General features: G+C 45.0%; 1 protein-coding gene across 1 annotated transcript in view; it reads right to left on the bottom strand.

The window, feature by feature from the left end:
• LOC124711474 overlaps window positions 1-20007 on the bottom strand; it is a 188093-nt gene that overhangs the window by 23965 nt on the left and 144121 nt on the right. Inside the window, exon 11 of the mRNA XM_047241580.1 lies at window positions 3292-3508. Within this exon, the coding sequence (XP_047097536.1) occupies window positions 3292-3508 (217 nt within the window). The remainder of the gene's footprint in view (window positions 1-3291; window positions 3509-20007) is intronic.

Raw genomic sequence — 20007 nt, 5'->3', positions numbered from 1 at the left:
ATGACCTCAGATGCTAAGTCCCATGGTGCTTAGAGCCATTTGAACCATCTTCTCCCTGTCTAGGTCGGCGCCAGCAAAATATTTATCGCATGCGGAGGAGGAAGTTGGTGATTGAAATTTCGTGAGAAGATTACGTCGCAACGAAAAACCCCTTTGTTTTAATGTCGTACGTCCCAAATCCCGTATCATGTCCGTGACACTCTCTCCCCTATTTCGCGATAATACAAAACGTGCTGCTCTTCTTTGAACTTTCTCGATGCACTCCGTTAATCCCATCTTGTAAGGGTCCCGCATCGCGCAGCAGTACTCCGTAAGAGGACGGACAAGCGTAGTGTAGGCAGTCTCTTTAGTAGATCTGTCACATTTTCTAATTGTCCTGCCAATAAAACGCAGTCTTTGGTTAGCCTTCCCCACAACATTTTCTATGCGTTCTTTTCAGTTTAAATTGTCCGTAATTGTTATTCCCAGGTATGTAGTTGAATTTACGACCTTTAGATTAGAGTGATTTATCGTGTAACCGAAGTTTAACGGATCCCCTTTAGCACTCGCGTGGATGACCTCACACTTTTCATTACTTAGGGTCAGTTGACATTTTCGCAACATTCACATATCTTTTCTAAATCGTTGTGAAATCGTTGTGAAATTTCTGATGAGTTTACTAGACGATAAACGACAGCATCATCTGCAAACAACCTAAGATGGCTGCTCAGATTGTGTCCTAAATCGTTCATATAGATAAGGAACAGAGAGGGCCTATAACACTACCTTGGGTAACGTCAGACATCACTTCCGTTTTACTCGATGACTTTCCGTCAGTTACTAGAAACTGTGACCTCTCTGACAGGAAATCACAAATCGAGTCACATAACTGAGACGAAATTCCATAAGCGCAGAATTTCACTACGAGCCGCTTGTGTGGTACAGTGTGAAAAGCCTTTTGGAAGTCTAGAAATACGGAATCAGTTTGAAATCCCTTGTCAATAGCATTCAACACTTCGTGTGTTACGTTTGAATCACTCTGTATTTTGTGTTTGTAGATGTTTTATTAAATTAGGAAGTAATGAGTCAGTGAACAGTTGCCACTCCTTACTTCTGACAACTCCTCTTTATAGAATGACGAAGCAACTCTCAGTACATCGCGATTGGTACCTACAGCTCTTTTTGAAAGAAGAAAGGTAACGATCCAACTCGTGGGAGCCACTTCTTAAAAAACATGCATGCTTTGCGCCACTTCTTTCCCTAGCGACACTTGCTTTACCCATAACGAACATCACCATTTAATATCAGCGAAGTTAAAATACGTGCAGTACACTTATTGGTTGTAAATCTTTTGATTGGTGGAATTCTTGCTTTTCAAGTGACAGAAAATGAAACACTTCAGGGTGCCAACCCTCTGTGTCTGACGTCTGCCAGTGATGATAATAATAATAATAATAGTAATCTGTTTCGGTCCTACAGCTATGTGTTTGCCATTACGTAAGTACTGTTGCGTTATGTGAACTGGATAAGGAAGCAATTTCTGGTTCATTGCAAGAACTACCTGCACCTGGGAGAAGGCGTCTCGTGAGATATTTAAGCATAATAGACGTATATGTCTCGGTTTCATATGTTTAACGGATGGACTACACTGAGGTGACAAAAGTCATCGGACAGCGATATTTACGTATACAGATAGTGGCATTATTGCGTACACAAGGTACCCAAGACCAGCACACCGGCAAAGTTGTCATTTGTACTCAGCTGATCGATGTTAAAAGGTTTCCGCCGTGGTTATGGCCGCACAACGGAAATGAAGAAACTTTGAACGCGGAGTGGTAGTTGGAGTTAGAAGCATGGTACATTTCATTTCGGATCTGGTTAGGGAATTCAATATCGACAATGTAAAGAGTGTGCCGAAAATATCAGATTTCAGGCATCACCTCTCACCACGGGCGACGTAGTGGCCGACGGCTTACATTTGACGACCGAAAACTGCGGCGTTTGCGTAAAGTTGTCAGTGCTAACAGACAAGCAGTGCGGAATAACCACAGAGATCAATGTGGGCGCGTAAGACGATCGTATCCGTTAGGGCAGTGCAGCGAAATTTGTCAGCAGACGACCGATATGAGTGACTCGGCTGACAGCACGACAACCCGTGCAGCGGCCCTCCTGGGCTCGAGACCGTATCGGTTGGACGCTAGACGACTGGTAAACCGTGGCCTGGTCAGATGCGTTCCGATCTCAGTGGTTATGAGCTGATGGTAGGTTTCGAGTGTCGGGCAAATCCCTGTCAGCCATGGACACGAGTGATCGAGAAAGCACTGTGCAAGCTGGTGGTCGTTTCATAACGGTGTGGACTACCTTTACGTGGGATGGACTGGGTCTTCTAGTCCAACAGAAGAGATCATTGACTGCAAACAGTTATGTTCATCTACTCGGAGATCATTTGCAACCGTTCATGGACTTGACGTTTTCATACGACGATGGAATCTTAATGGATGACAATGAGCTGTGTCACTGGGCCACAACTGTTCGCAATTGGTTTGAAGAACATTCTGGACCATTCAAGTGAATGATTTGGTGAACCAGATCGCCCGACATGAATCCCATAGAACATGAGTGAGACATAATCCAGAGGTCACTTCGTGGACAAAATCTAGCACCGGCAACAATTTTGGAATTACGTACGGCTATAGAGGCAGCATGGCTCAATACTTCACCAGGGTGTTCAGTCCGTCCCACGTCGAGCTGCTGCACTACACCTGGCACAGGGGGGCCGAACACGATATTCGGAGTTACCGTACGACCTTTGTCACTTCACTGTATGTAATCAGTGATATAGTTCTTATAAAATAGTGACAACAGTAATGTTATATTAGAAACAGTTTCATTTCGTGACCAAAACAAATCGGACCCTTTTGTCTCGATCCCTCAGAAAATATTATTTTACCCGTCAGTGGTGTAATTACGTTTACGTTGTGAACCACTGCTTTAAGCCATCCTAGCACTTTCCGTCGACCTCCAACTGAAGCGGATTATGAAGAGTCCAACGTGTCAACCCGAGGCTGGAGAAAAAACCGAAACCCACCGGATGGCTGCTCTTGCTCCACTGACAGCCTAGCGCACACCTCTACGACTTGGTAGTGTATTGGGGAGGACAACGGTCCAAATCCGCGTCCGGGCATCCAGATTTAGATTTCCGTGATGGCTCGTGTGAAAGGGCACGGCGGATTCCCTTCGCCGGCCTCGACGCCACCCGAGCTAGTGCCCTCGGTGTGGGCTGGACGCCGGGTGCTCTCGCTGGCAGCTTACCTTGGTGACGGTGGCGCCGGTGCGGACTGTGAGGTTGGGCCTGGCGCGCGCGGCCCGCAGGAAGGCGGCGTTGGCGCTGGCGCGCTCCCCGTCCCGGCTGGCCGCCTGCGTGATGGCCACGCCCTCTGGGGCGGCTCCCGCCGCGTCCACCTCCTGCAGCCCCAGCTCCCGGAACGCCGACACCAGGGCGCGCGCGTTGTCGTCCGCGAACGGGTACCTGCCGGCACCAAAACCGTGGCAAATGCAGACGCCAGCCACACCTGCACGTTGCCCTGTTGTATCTGACCACGAACGGCACCTGCCTAATGTCCTCGGTACGTTGCAAGTATCAGCCGTGGCAAGAACAGCGTTCTGAGTAGGTACGAGTGCAGTACGATAAGTGCATTTGAACGTACACTCCTCGTACACTGAGCGCTTCTGTAAGCATGGCAGCCGAAGTGTTTGATGTTTCAAAGGGCACTGTATCGAAGAATTGTACCGCATACGGGGAAAGTAGAAAAACGTCGCCCTGTAGGTCACAACGCGTACTGGGTGATCGCGACAGACGGTCATTTAAGAAGACTGAGACGAAAACTAAGACGATGACAGCTCCAAAGGTCACTGCAGAACTGAACTCCGAATTCGTGAACCCTGTGGGCGCTAAAACAAAACGAAGGGATCTCCAGAAGCAGGGAATTACAGGGCGAGCTGGAACTCCAAAACCACACATTAGTGACGCAAATGCCCGTAACTGGAAAACGTGGAGTATGTAGCAATGGAAAACTCTCATTTGGCCGGATGAGTCTTAGTTCGCACTGTTTCCAGTTTTTGATCGACTTTACGTCGCAGGAGAGGAACGTGGCAGGGGGTCCTGTGTTGATATGGGCAGCTGTGTCCTCGTATTCCGTGAGCCGCACGGTTAGTCTGCAAGTTCGCATTACTGTCAGGGATTATCGGACCGTCCATCTCATGGTATAATATATAATTTTTTTGCGAAACCCAGATCACTTCATTTTAAGAGCCTTATGCCAATTGCTAGTTTCGACAGAATCGTGCGGTCATCTTCAGACTGGCATTGCACTGTATGAAAAGAAATAGCTAATCGGTAATCTGCACAAGATACAGCCTTTTTTTAGGAACGACCCAAATTTTACAAAAAGTTTTAGATACCTTTGCGTATATTTTCACAAGCGTGTGTTTTGAAAACAAAGTGTAAATACATTACAAAAGTCCACAAGGTTTGTCGTTTACAAAACAGAATGCTTTCAGATGGGCTGTTGAATGAATAAAAGGTAAAAGTTCAACGTCCGTAGCGCCAATACAGTTTGAACTACACGCGACGTCGACGAACTCACGTGAAGTAAACTGAGGCGCCGCAGAGCCCTTGTCACTTGTGTAGACGTCAGGTAGCGCACATTACCGATTACCTATTTTCTTTTCATACGTTGTACTGCCAATCTGAAGATGACAGCGCGACTGTGTCGAAACTAGTAATTGGAATAAAATTCTTAAAATTAAGTGATCTTGGCTTTCACAGAAATGTATATATTGACAGAGATCGCCCCAACAATATGGATAAGTCATATCCATGGTAGAATGTTTCTTCCCCAACGCCAAATGCTGACTTTCAAGATCACATGGCCCTTGTTCACACAGCTCGCATCGTCCAGGAACAAGTATGTGAACCGGACGATGAGTTTTCGTATCTTCTCTGCTCACCACAGTCAGCACATCTCAATAATACAGAGCCTTGAGCCTTGGTGGCCTCCTTTGGAGAGTATGGTGCGTAATTCCCACCCATCTCCATCATCGTTACTTGAACGTTCTCGCGCTTTTATTTATTTATTTATTTTTTGTCAAAACAACCACCGTCCGAACAGGCCTTGAAGGCCCAACGATATCGAACGGCCACCGTGTCATCCTGAGCCCTTAGGCGTCTCCGGATACTGAGGGCCGCGTGGTCAGCTCACCGCTCTCCCGGCCGTTGTCAGTTTCCGCGGCTGGTGCCACTGCTTGTGAACAAGCACCTCCTCAGCTCGTCTCACAAGGTCTGAGCGCACCCCGCTTGCCAACAGCCCTCGGCAAACCCAGACGGGGACCCATCCAAGTGCTAACCAAGCCCGACAGCGCACAACTTCGGCGACTGACCGGAACCGGTGTTACCTCTACTGCAAGGCCGTTGGCTTTCTTGCAGCTATGTATATCAAATAAAAGATGTGAAGTGTTTAAGGTATCGACAAAGCAGTGGAGACAATATTGTAATTCATCGAAGAGTAGCGATAAGCCGGCCAGTGTGGCCGAGCGGTTCTAGGCGCTACAGTCTGGAACCGCGCGACCGCTACGGTCGCAGGTTCGAATCCTGCCTCGGGCATGGATGTATGTGATGTCCTTAGGTTAGTTAGGTTTAAATAGTTCTAAGTTCTAGGGGACTGATGACCTCAGAAGTTAAGTCCCATAGTGCTCAGAGCCATTTGAACCATTTTTGAAGTAACGATAAGCCAAACAAACTACTACGCAATGCTCATTAATCGTCCCTAAATTGTGTTTAATATAATCGATATAAGACGATGATCCACAATTATGAATCCTATTGTGATTCATTCTCTGCTAGATGTCGCACCTTGATGTGAGCTCCTTTTTCTTGATATTACCAGAGTAAAGTAAATTTTGACTATCATTTAAGTAGTAGCTATCTTTTTAAATGGAAGTTATTTTTGTAAATAGTGGCGGTCTCAGTAATTGTATTAGATGACCCTTGTATGAAAGTGTGGACGATCTGTTGGCTTTCTTTCAGTATCTGCAAACAAGAACATGCTTCATCCATTAGTAATATACCAAGTGTGATGTTTTATACAGGCCATAGGCGGCAAAATTTATTTAGTGTTTCAATGCGGTCTTGATACAACCACATAGAGGCGATGTTATTCCAATAACTCTGGCTTGAACGTAGTTCAGAGAAGTAGCAGAGGCTAACATATACAAAATTGTAATTGTTGTAATTTACTTCATAAAAGAAAGTTTTATTTAAATGGCCCAGAGTTACTTGCGCTTCAATTACTTAGCAAGGCAAAGATCATAAAGACAAACAGTATCAGTATTTTTCCAAGTTATAGTATACAAATTTTCCTCTCATAGTATTACCGACGGCGTTTCTAAATATTTTTGCATTTCGTTTGCGTAGACTACGTGGGGGTAAGTTATAACTTGCCACTCTTTTGCGGGAAGAATGATAAAAGATTCCCTCGAAGAGCGTAGAGAACCTGTATTTATCTGTTCCGAGACGACTGCAAATTGTATTGAACACAGTTATTTTCCCACACCTTATGAGGCGCGGTAACGTGTTGTCTTCGGTGTGTTTTCGTATTTTTGTCCACCCCCTGTAAGTAGCCTCAGTTTAGAGACCAAAGATCTCGGCCAGTACATGTGTATGCAGCGCCTGCCTTGTAAAGATTCCCTGTACTTTGCTAAACTATTATAGTGCATCATATCATAGCTAACGGCAAAAAGCGACAGAGGTAAAAGTATGTGTTCATAGAAACAAAAACGTTGTAGCATACATGGATCCGCAAACGATCATTTTACGACACAACTGCTAATGTGTAGTTACGAACTGCCACTGACTTCATTACGAAATACTGTTCCACTTATTACAACTGCACCTGGTACGTTAACTTTTCGATTAAGTCCCCGTCAAAATAGTTTTAAATTTCATCCTCGGCCCAGGTTTGAGAAGGGAGCTAGATGCACAGTGTGGCAAAAAATGGTTCAAACGGCTCTGAGCATTATGGGACGTAACATCTTAGGTCATCAGTCCCCTAGAGCTTAGAAGAACTTAAACCTACCTAAGCTAAGGACATCACACACATCCATGCCCGAGGCAGGATTCGAACCGGCGACCCTAGCAGTCGCGCGGTTCCTGACTGAAGCGCCTAGAACCGGACGGCCACCGTGGCCGGCCACGGTGTGGCACAGACACATTTTACTCTCCACCTGCACAAAGACTCTGCAAACCACCTTAAAGTGCATGGCAAAGGGTGCTTCGCATTGTACTCGATATTACGGCCTCTTCTCGTTCCATTGACATACAGGGTGCGAAAGTATGTCTCCCGATGTAAGGCGGTGTCTAATGTGTCAGTATGCTCCAAGAAGGATAGGCCAAGTATGACCTATTCATTGGCCTTCGAGATCGCCTCACCGCAATCTTATCGCCATGCGTGTCGGCAGCTGAGTGGTTACCGTGCCTGACTACCATGCAGGGGGCTTGGGTTCGATTCCCGGCTTAAGTTTCAAATAATTTGTATTATCTCTCTCTCTCTCTCTCTCTCCACCGTGTGGCAGAGCCGTCGCCCGGTGCACCCGGTGCAAGTCTGTCTATCCGGAGATTTTCTCCGCTGGGGGACTGGGTGTTGTATTCTCCTCATCATCATTTCATTATCACTGACCCGCAAGTTGTCGAAGCGGCGTCAGATAAAAAGACGTGCAATAGGTGGCTGAGCATCCCCCGATTACGAATGGCGGTTATCGCTGTAACAATCGTTTTTTAACCTAACTGTCAAAACCGATCAAAATAACCCGTTTATGAAATAACCTATCTTCGGTTTTATTCCTGTTACTTCCTGTGTTAAACGTAGAAATCGAACAAAGACTGAAAAATGTTGACTGTGTCCGTTTCAGGATACACAGAATCTGAATATTAAATTAAATAGGTAAATAAAAGAGAACCGTTCACCAATCGCTGGTTTTCTCGAAAACTGGTAAGCGGCTAAATGCTACCAAAAAATCACTAATCTGCTTGCTCCTTTATTATTTCGTAGAAATGGCAGACAAATCCTTAATCTTATAAAGGGTATGAAGGACTGTACTTGATTGCTGTGTAATTTCCAGGCTACAGTTGATGCCATTCCGCGATACGACGGTTGTCCCGCGATGACAGTGAGTAACTACCGTGTAAACCAGGTGGGGCAAGTCTCGCACGCTACACGTACACGGGTTCCTTCAGCTACGACACACGGCAACAGGGACTGCATTGTCTCACCACTGCTGCCCCAATTCTTATATAACGTGTTTGCTGTTCGTTTCTGTGGGCATTGTCAACAAAATAGCACTGGTCGCTTTTCCTATTTTCTATAACAACATAATTTTTCAAACCATTGTTTTTTACGACAAAAATGTTCTACTTTTTTAAAAAGTTTTATTTAGAAACGAAGATGTTAGCAATGCTGCTATGGCTAACTGATATTTCGGTTCTTTTAACTCGTTTGTCAGTAAGAAATGAAAAAAACTGTTATAATCGAGACCAAACAAACACCGAAAAATACATATTTAGAACTAAAATACCGGTATGGGTTGTAACCGGTCAGTTTTTCCCATCCCTACCCCAGATGTCGTCTCTCAGCCAATAATGCTTTACGATCATTTCATCTATACAACCTAGGACATTATTTCATACCGACGTCATTGGCAGCTCGTAAGCACACATTCGCACTTATTTCGGAAACGGCTCACTTACTGTCCGCCGGCCGCTGTGGCCGAGCGGTTCTAGGAGCTTCAGCCTGGCACCGCGCGACCCCTACGGTAGCAGGTTCGAATCCTGCCTCGGGCATGGATGTGTGTGGTGTCCTTAGGTTAGTTAGGTTTAAGTAGTTTTAAGTTCTAGGGCATGATGACTCAGATGTTAAGTCCCATAGTTCTCAGAGCCGTTTGAACTTACTGTCCCATGTCTAACGAAACATTTTTGATTCTGTTGTCGTGTATTTTCTCCGACGCCATTTTTAATCCTTAATTGAAAGAAAATTTCCTAGTGGGACTAAATGTATGAGGATAACAGATACCAGTACTAAGGTTCGCATTAACATAGCCATTCTGGCAAGATGTAAGGAAAGCTGAGAAGACATATTGAAAGGAATGACAGCTACTCGAAACAGAATTTGGCATAACCGTGAACAAAGCGACCGCGACGGTGGGGAAGAATAGTAGAAAGGAGAGTAGCCACTTGTCTACCATCAAAATCGAGAAGCACGTGCTGTAGCCAAGGGGCAGGGAGACCTCCCGTGCTACAGCCACGTCTGCATGGTTGCCTGCGCGGCAGACGTTAGCAATGGAAGGCCCATATTACACTTATCATTTCTCTGATCAAAGATGTCAAATTCGTTTGACCAAACCACTTCATTGGGGCCATCATACTATCGTCAGAGCTTTCTCCATAGTTGTTCCAGGATGGAAGCTGAACATTTACTTGTGTGTATAGCAGCATTTAGTGTAATGTTGACATCGAGTACTTTGCTTAAAAAGAAAGGGGAACAGAAACGAATGTTGGCGAAACCAAGGATAACGAGAAGAGAAGCTTGACGTGTTCACCAGAATTTGCTTCATAAGCTACAGTGCGAAGACTGAAGAGCTACAAAAATTACTTGAGAATGGGTGAGAGATCAGTATGTCCTTAACGATAGTAGCCCCTCATATTTACAAACAAGATACTCGTTTAAGAAATGAAATTTTTGCGCTAAAGGTCGTCTTATAGTTACTTTAGAAATTTATAGAACAGGGTAAAGCTGTTCGAGCTTGCAACATAGTTTTCGTATCGCACGGTGTGCTCTAAGCATTATGGGACTTAACATCTGAGGTCATCAGTCCCCTAGACTTAGAACTACTTAAACCTAACCAATCTAAGGACATCACACACATCCATGCCCGGGGCAGGATTCGAACCAGCGACCGTAGCAGCAGCGTGGTTCCGGACTGAAGCGCTCGGTCACAGCGGCCGGCTTTCACATATTGTTCCAGAAATTTGTGAACCAGTATATAAATCACTTTAGGAAGAATTTATGAACGTTCTGTTACGTTATTTAGAATAACAAATAAATACATTTATTTCAGTTATGCACATTGTATTGACAACACTTTTATTTCCACGTCACCATAGACACCTTAGTCAATTTCATTTGTTCTTTCGTGATCCACAGTGCCGACACTTACAATACAGCTGATGGCTGCAGATATTTATGACATTCTATCCGCTTATTGCGGTTTTTATAATCAATGTGTCTGGTGTTACGAAAAATGTCGTATTCTTCACACGTGGAAATTACCGATGTGGTGTTTCCCGCTAGCCACACATAATGTAAATTCTGAACTCATTTTACAGGTTAGAAGCAACTCTAGCGTGTCAAATAAGTATACAGTATGGCGAGCTTCGATGAAAACTAGGTCCAGACTCTAACATTGAACAAAGATCTTTGATCAAAGAAATCTTTGATAAAAATTACCTTGGTATACATCAAAGTTTGACCAAAGGCTGTGTTCAGAGATCTTTGTCGAAGAAATTTGTCAGTGTCGTACGGACGTAACCACATCGTAGTTCCGGCCAGGCTAACGGATGGCCCAAACTGTGCCAGAGAGCGCCAATATGGCCGCTGTACATTACGACGCCAGTCACGTGCAGTGAACTAGGGCGTGACGGTATTCCTCTGCTCGTCGGTTATGTAGAGGGCCGGACGCCCAGTGTCAGTGAATTGGCTTCCAGTTAACGACCCAGCAACAGCGAGCTGCTTCCGAGTTTCCAACGAGTCGTCTATGACTTGTATACCGCCTAGAGTTTTAAACCGTTCTAAGAGTGTGTACTTCTGGGACGACCTCTTGAATAGACTGGGATGGGTACTTGATTTAGGATTTAGTGACCAAGTGATCATTAGTGGACGTGTGTTTTACACTGATTCTCTTCATACGAGTTGGAACTGTATTTACTGTAATTGTAATAAATGTGGTAACTCTGATTCGGTTCTGTCAGTCTGTAGTTGTGTAGCCACTGCTATAAACTGAGACAACGACGTTCGCGGCAACCACATTATGACGACGCTCGCAGTGCACACACAGTGGTGGAAGAAATGAAAGAATTCCGCTGCCCAGGAAGCAAGCTTACACAATACGACCGGAGCTGGTGAGACAGCTTTCTTCAATAATGGTTTGGGAATGACGAATAAACTGCTGAAAAAACACAGGACGATTCTTTGATGATGTTACAAACTTTCGACGATGACTGAGAAGGGTAAATGTGTTAATCTGAGGTAAGTGACGCTGGTACGAAAACGATCGAGTAGAGACTTAAAAGTAAATATCAATGTGATACGTCCCACCATAGAATATGTGTACTAGTACTGCTGTTTCTAAAACTGTAAGACAGGCAACTTTCAGAATCGGCAGTTTGGACCAAAACAAGAAAAAAAGTCAAGTAAATATGTGCTCCAAAGTGTATACCTTAAGAGCTATGAGCACTTGTGCATCTTCACTACTGTGAAACACATTTCTTCTACTGAAAACTCTTTGGTTTCCGTGTTTTTGGAAGAGAGAATATGGGCTGAAACAAAAAAAGTGCAGTAACTATAGTCTGTAAAATGGATACCGTAAGAGCTATGGGTAGTTGTCCAGTAGAAAGAGATGTGTTTCACTGTAGCGAAGATGTACAAGTGCTCGTATCCATTTTAGAGCCCTTGTTTACTAGACTTTTTTTGCGTTGGTGCATTCCACTGTCAGAGGCATCAGAACGATTTTCACTTATAACATTCTACTCGGTCGTTTCCGGACGAGGGCACCTTACCCCAAATCGATGCGTTTACTCTTGTTCATCATCCCTGAAAGCTTGTCAAATCATCACCAACTCACGCTGTTTATTTGGGGCACAGCATTATATGGAAGTCGAACATGAACCATTCCAGAGAGGAAAAATCTGGAAGCATTGAAATGTGTTGCTCTCGCATAATTTTATAAAGTGGGCAGGTTAATTGGAGATCTTTCCTATGCACGAATAGTTAATTTGAGATCGGAAGCAGCAGTAGAGGTGAAAAGTAATAGGGCGGACAAAGACTAGAGGAGGCTATATTAGAGGAAGCAGGGTGTACCGGTTAACCACACATGAAAACTTTAGCACAGGAAACGGAAAGACGTAGTACAGCATCACATCAATCGAAAATTCTTCGTTTAAAAAATGTACAAAATCGAACAGTAACAAAAGTACGCTGTAGCTTGCGTTGTGTCGAATGCTGGTTACAAGATTAATGTCCTGCAACCGTCACTAAATATGTAGCTGCGTGTGAGAAAACCTTTTTAGTTATCCTGTAATGATGATTTCCGTGTTCTTCATACTATTTAACGCCACTTTTCATTTCTGCCTTACAAGTCGTCCAGCGTTTCACTTCCATACAGATCTAAGTTGGAAACATAGCTTTTCATCCATATTTTTCTGGTATCTGAGTTTGTATTTTTTAATGTTATCAGCGGCTTCCTATACAGAGACCTTCTCTACCTTTTTTTCTTGTGTTTCTCCTCCTTTTTGTATTCCACTTCTGAGAAAGCAGAATTCAATCATATTTTCAAGGATTTCATACCAAAGAATAAAATTTAACTGTCCGAAAAAATGGTTCAAATGGCTCTGAGCACTATGGGACTTAACATCTGAGGTCATCAGTCCCTTAGAACTTAGAAATACTTAAACCTAACTAACCTAAGGACATCACACACATCCATGCCCGAGGCAGAATTCGAACCTGCGACCGTAGCGGTCGCGCGGTTCCACACTGAAGCGCCTAGAACCTCTCGGCCACACCGGCCGGCTTAGCCGTCCAGAATGTCCACCTGCCACACACGCCGTCATTTTAATGCCCTCTTTGTTCCTGCGCGTATCATAACCATCAGATGTCACACGAAGCATGCGACTAAATTATCGTTCATTTTCAGTTTCCAGTGCGACGTCAGCACAAATTTTTCTGTCTGTGGAACATAACGACCTCATCAACGGAACCGTTTTCTTATTTCATTGCCTCTTCAATATGTAAATTAAATACAATACCTGAACAAGTTTGAGTTTCCCCTAACAGCTTCTTGATCAGCGCCCTCATTTTCTAAGTACTTTTTCTAACATTTCCAGCTAATTTCATTTCTGACTGATCTAGTTCATCAACGTTCAGTTTCAGAATTTTTACGTCATCATCATTTGTTTACTAATCTATATCTGCAATATTAGAAAGAAAATGGACTGAGAAGACATAACTACAAGTGTCTGACATGCAGCAGTTGCAGCGAAACCATTTTCGTACTGCCGTCTACTGCAGAACATCGGTTTTTGAGATTCGTTAGAAGTTGGCTGAGACCTATTTTCTTTCTGTTCCGTTGAACAGTGTCTGCTATAAAATATTTACATACAATGTTCAGTTGCTGCAGACCGCCCGATACCTTCTTCTTACTTTCTCTATGCATCTCACCAAACAAATTTTCTCTTCTGTTTAACAAATTATGCATATACAGAATGAGATTTTCACTCTGCAGCGGAGTGTGCGCTGATATGAAACTTCCTGGCAGATTAAAACTTTGTGCCCGACCGAGACTCGAACTCGGGACCTTTGTCTTTCGAGGGCAAGTGCTCTACCAACTTTTTCTTTTTAATCTCATTTTGTTCGCTTTTGTTCGTTGCATCTGCTCGGGGCGGACGTCGTAAGACAGCCGTTTAGGTTCGCTGTTGATCGATGAACTCAGTTTTTTTATTACACAGGGCTGATAACCCTCTGACCGAACACGCTGAGCTACCGTGCCGGCGTGAGCTACCGAAGCACGACTCACGCCCGGTACTCACAACCTTACTTCTGCCAGTACCTCGTCTCCTACCTTCCAAAATTTACAGAAGCTCTCCTGCGAACCTTGCAGAACTAGCACTCCTGAAAGAAAGGATATCGCGGAGACATGGCTTAGCCACAGCCTGGGGGATGTTTCCAGAATGAGATTTTCACTCTGCAGCGGAGTGTGCGCTGATATGAAACTTCCTGGCAGATTAAAACTGTGTGCCCGACCGAGACTCGAACTCGGGACCTTTGCTTTTCGCGGGCAAGTGCTCTACCATATGCTCATGCATATAGTTAAAACATACTTTGTGCATCAAAAATTAAAGCCAAGATGGTGGCTTGATATTCTGTGTAATATTCTATAACAGTAGCATTACTCATGGTGATTCACAAAATTTGTTTTTATTTTCTCGGTAGAAGAAACTTCGAAAATATTTTGAAGGACTTCTCATTGTCATTTCTCATCTTACACTCTAAAATTGTTGTCTCGTCGACTTCAGTTCTCCGTTAGAGTGCACTATTTTTTTTAGCTGCACGTTCCATATAGACAACAATTTCTTCTGTTTCACTGAGTCAATTAATTTCATATTTAATCTCATTTTATTTACGCTACGGTAATTAAATTTCAAATTTCCTCAATCTTCATTTGCGCTTTTTCCCCATATACAGTGAATCAGCGTTCAACGCCTATAGTAGAGAAGAGAAACTTTTCGTGGTAATCTATTAACGACAATTTAAACGGTTCTGAGATTCCTTTCCCAGACGGAATCAGAGGCAGCAAAAAATGGCATTTCTCCACAGTCGGATTCGCACTACTGGAGTGAGTGCTGGGAACTCCAGCTTTCTAGCGGACAGGGTAGTAAGAAGCACAGACTGGGTGTCGAAACCCGTGTAAACAGCGACTCATCCACCCACCCGGATCCAGTCCTGGCAGACAAACAAAGAAAGGTGGCCGAGACAAGCAACCGGCAGTAAAGGGACGCTCCCTGTTTGAACTTCGCGCTAACTTTCTCGTGGAGTATTTCCTGTGTACTATAGAAGATCATAAAACCTCCAGAGGAAAGAAACCCTGTGTGTCCAGCGCTTCTTGCCTGCCCTTCTGGATCCTATAAAACTTCAAAATTTCTATGTATATTCTTTTTGTAGTATGAATATGTTGAACATCCCACGGTGTAACACCCATTGGCGTGCGTATTGGAATACTGATGGTCGAATAGCATCTCCTCGGTAAGTTGGAAGTACAAGAAAGGAATTTGTGTGCGAGTTATCACTTTCCAGGTATCTTCGCCTTTCAGGTAATTTTGTTTTTCGCCGCCACAACCAGAACCGAGGCATGTACATACAACTGCAGCACTTTTAAGAATATCATTTTACATGGCGGAGCGCTTTGTGCCCCAGAACTAAAAATCGTACACGAAACTATACCGGGTGGTTCAAATGGTTCAAATGGCTCTATGGGACTTAACATCTGAGGTCATCAGTCCCTTAGAACTTAGAAATACTTAAACTTAATTAACCTAAGGACATCACACACATCCATGCCCGAGGCAGGATTCGAACCTGCGACCGTAGCGGTCGCGCGGTTCCAGACTGAAGCGTCTAGAACCGCTCCGTCACCGGGGTGGCCTATACCGGGTGTTTCGCAAGTTCTATTAGAAGCTTTGTAGGTGGTATAAAGGGGACATAGTAGATGAAGTTTTGATAAGGAACCCATTGAGGAAATGTTCCTTTCTGATGTAAAATAAGTTTGACGATCGGACAGTTTTCAGAGGTCCCGTTTCGCGGTATGCATACAAGCTGCGAACAGGGCATCGTTGTCGGTCCCTGTCGTAATTGTGACATCACTTACCACTTTCGAACGCTACGAGAAGCTGGTACGTTCGCAACTGGGATGGTTGACTGTGGTGCCTCGCGGAAGCGTCACACCTTCACCTTTGAAGAACGCATCCTTCGTCACGTAGAAGAGAACCCAGCGGCGAGTACTCGGAACACAATGGCCTCCTGTAGAGCCCGTTGTCTCCGCTGTGTGCGTACCGCGAAGCGGGAGATGTAAAAGTGATCCTGTCTTCAGACTTACTTTACATCCGAACACTAAATTTCTTTATCAGAAATTTATCTACTAAGTGCCGTCTACAACCCCTAGAAGCCTGTGATACTATCGACACTGTTGCTAACGCACGTGCATTGCAAGCGCTGGGCCAGAGGAAATGAGCCACTCCTCGTGTGATCCTGGCGTAGAAGCGTGTGTCCATCAGCAAGTAAATTTAGGCAAGTCGCTTGCAGAAGCTACTTCAGCAAGTTCTGTGACGTGCTAACATCCCTAGCAAGACGACTTCAGCTAGTCTTACCAACTTCCAGAAGTAACTTCCCTAAGTTAGGGACACCAGTTTCTTGCATCTTGCTGCAAGTATCTACACGCACACACTCCGCAAGCCATCCTATGGTATACAGCGGAGGATACCGTGTATCAACTTCTATCATTTCCTTTCCTGTTCCAGTCGCAAGTGGACTGAGGGAGAAACGACTTTCTATATGCCTCCGTACGAGCTCTAATTTCTCTTCTCTCGTCTTCGCGGTCCTTTCGCGAAATGTACGTTGGCTGCAGTGTAATCGTTCTGCAGTCAGCTTCAGATGCCGATTCTCTAACGTTCGCCAATAATGTTTCGCGGAAACAACGTCGTTTCGCTCCAGGGATTCCCAGTCTGAGTTCAACAAGTATCTCCGTAATATTCGCGTGTTGATCTAATTTGTCGGTAGCAAATTTAGCGGAACGCTTGAGTGCTTCAGTGTCTTCCTTTAATCCTATCCGATGCGAGTTACAAACACTCGAGCGGTACTCAGGAATGGGTTGCACAAGTGTTCTGTACTCGATCTCCTTTATAAATTAGCTGCTCTCGTAATAAACCGAAGTCTACCATTCGCCTCCCTGTTACCGCCATTACGTGCTCGTTGCATTTCGTATCGCCTTATAGCGTTATACGTAGGTATTTAATCGATGTAGCTGTCTCAAGTAACACACTGCTAATCCTGTATTCGAACAGCATTGTTTTTCCTGTTCATCTGCATTAACTTTCACTTTTATACATATGGATTAAGCTGCCATTCATCACACCAACTAGAAATTGTCTGTAACAGTTGAAACAATCTTACAGCCAGACAACGACGATACCACAGCATCATCAGCAAACAGTCCAGAGCGGTCGTCACTCTGTCCGTCAGATCATTTGTGTACACTTATCAGCCAGAGCATTGTGACCGCCTGTCTAACAGCCTGTACGTCCGTATTTGCCAGCTCGGATAACATCGGCGACGCGTCGTGGCATGGAAGCTGTGAGACCTCGGGTAGTCGCTGGAGGGATTTGGCACCACATCTGCGCACGCAAGTCACCTAATTTCCTTAAAGTCCCGGTAGGGGGGCAGTGAGCCCTGACGCCACGTTGTCACATCCCAGATGCGTTAGATGAGCTTCAGATCTGGCGTGGTGGGAGGGAGGGGGTGGGGGTAGCACATCAATTAGAACTCGCCACTGTGTTCCTCGAACCACTCCGTCGCTCCGCTTGCCTTTTGAGTTGTGAGATGGCGCATGATCTTGTTGAAGAATGGCACTGCCATCGGGAGACATGATCGTAATGAAGGAGTGTATGAGGCGTGCAACCAGTGTACGATACTCTTTGGCGGTCACGGTGCCTTGCACGACCTCTACTGGACCCGTAGACGCCCACGCGAATGTTCCCCGGCGGATGATGGAGCCGCCGCCAGCTAGTCTCCGTCCCACATTGCAGGTGTCAAGGAGCTGTTCCCCTGGAAGGCGACGGATTCGCGCCCTCTTATCGGCACGATGATGAAGAAGGTTCACCAGACCGTGCAACGCTCTGCCACTGCGCCAACGACCAGTGCCGATGCTCTCGCGTCCATTTCAGTCGTAGTTGCTGACGTCGCGGTGTTAACACTGGCACATGCACGGGCCATCCGCTGCGGAGACCGATCGTTATGAGTGTTGGGCGCACTTTCTGTTCAGACACACTTGTGCTCTGCTCGGCAAGTCTGCTGTCAGTACTGCCACAGTTCGCCTCCTGTACTGCTTTACTAGTCTGCCCAGCCTACGAGTGCCTGCCCAAGACACCCACCACAGCACTCCTCGAACACGCGGCAAGTTGTGCAGTTTGCGAAATACTCGTCGCGTGCCTCTCTGCCATCACAATATGTCCTCGGTCAAACTCGGATCGCGCGCCTTCCCCATTGTACACACGGACAGCACTCCCACTGATACTGCACGCACAGAACGTGTGTCTGACTAGCAGTCATTTCTCGCCAGGTGACGCTGCTACCGCGTGGACGGGTTTATATCGATAGCAGGTCGGTGATTAGCGTATATAGAAAACGAGCGGTCGTATCACACTTCCCCAGGGCGCTTCTGAAGATAAGCCTTTGACGAAAACTCGCCGCCGAGGTCACAACAGGATTCTCGTACTTTAGAAGTCTTCAGGCCACTCACATATCTGGGAACCTATTCCGTATGCTTGGACGTTGGTTAACAGTGGACAGTGAGACACCCTGTCGAAGGCTTTGTGGAAATCTAGCAATCTGCCTGTTGCCCTTCATCAATGGTACACCGGATATCGTGCGAGAAAAGGGTACGCTGAATTTCGGACGGGAGACGCTTTCTAAATCCGTGCTGATTTGTAAACATAACCTTTTCTGTCTCGAGGAAATTTATTATATTCTCGCCGAACTTGTCATTTCTGAAAGTTTTTGACGAACTTGGAGTTGTGTGTTTTGAATACCAGAACGAAGATATCTGCGTGGAAAAGGAAATGGCGTGAAGACTGATGGCGAGAAACAAATTTACCTCGGAACCGCGAATCATTAAACTGGCCACCATCAGCCAAGGTAGTGCGAAGGGAAAGCGAATGGAATTATAGACGCGTTTAAGAAGGGAAAGCGAATGGCATTATAGACGCGTTTAAATTTTAGCTTGGTTGAATAAAAGCAGACTCACAAGGCAAATTTTTCAGACAGTAAACAAGAGCAAAAAAAAGACAAAATGGATCACTGAAGCAGAAGAAGGCATTAAAGAACTGGGGATCACACAAGACAACATGTACAATAGAGAACAGTTTAGAAACATCATAAAGAAACACGCACTTAAACAAGAACATACGGAGAACAGAACGGGAAAAAGATGGTCGGAAGAACGCAAGAGAAAACACAGTGAACGTATGAAGAGAATTTGGGAACAACGAAGAAAGGAGAACAACTCATTACTCAAGTTCAATCGCTCTCTCAAAAGGGAATAATCGAAAATAATAATATAATGTACACACACTATATATATACATTCCCACAGTCAGTTTTAACAGAGAACTTGTACATTGTTGTTTAAAAAATATAGAGTCTATGTCATTGTGTATGCAAATGTATACTTCAAATTTTTGCACACGGTACTCTAATAAACATACACACTGACGTAGACCATACAGGGTGTTACAAAAGGTACGACCAAACTTTTAGGAAACATTCCTCACACAAAAAGAAAGAAAATATGTTAGGTGGACATGTGTCCGGAAACGCTTACTTTCCATGTAAGAGCTCATTTTATTACTTCTGTTCAAAACACATTAATCATGGAATGGAAACACACAGCAACAGAACGTACCAGCGTGACTTCAAACACTTTGTTACAGGAAACGTTCAAAATGTCCTCCGTTAGCGAGGATACATGCATCCACCCTCCGTCGCATGGAATCCCTGATGCGCTGACGCAGCCCTGGAGAATGGCGTATTGTATCACAGCCGTCCACAATACGAGCACGAAGAGTCTCTACATTTGGTACCGGGGTTGCGTAGACAAGAGCTTTCAAATGCCCCCATGAATGAAAGTCAAGAGGGTTGAGGTCAGGAGAGCGTGGAGGCCATGGAATTGGTCCGCCTCTACCAATCCATCGGTCACCGAATCTGTTGTTAAGAAGCGTACGAACACTTCGAGTGAAATGTGCAGGAGCTCCATCGTGCATGAACCACATGTTGTGTCGTACTTGTAAAGGCACATGTTCTAGCAGCACAGGTAGAGTATCCCGTATGAAATCATGATAACGCGCTCCATTGAGCGTAGGTGGCAGAACATGGGGCC

The sequence above is a fragment of the Schistocerca piceifrons genome, chromosome 8 (assembly GCF_021461385.2).
Source record: "Schistocerca piceifrons isolate TAMUIC-IGC-003096 chromosome 8, iqSchPice1.1, whole genome shotgun sequence".
Taxonomy (NCBI): Eukaryota; Metazoa; Arthropoda; class Insecta; order Orthoptera; family Acrididae; genus Schistocerca; species Schistocerca piceifrons.
This window is presented reverse-complemented; position numbering and strand designations above follow the sequence as displayed.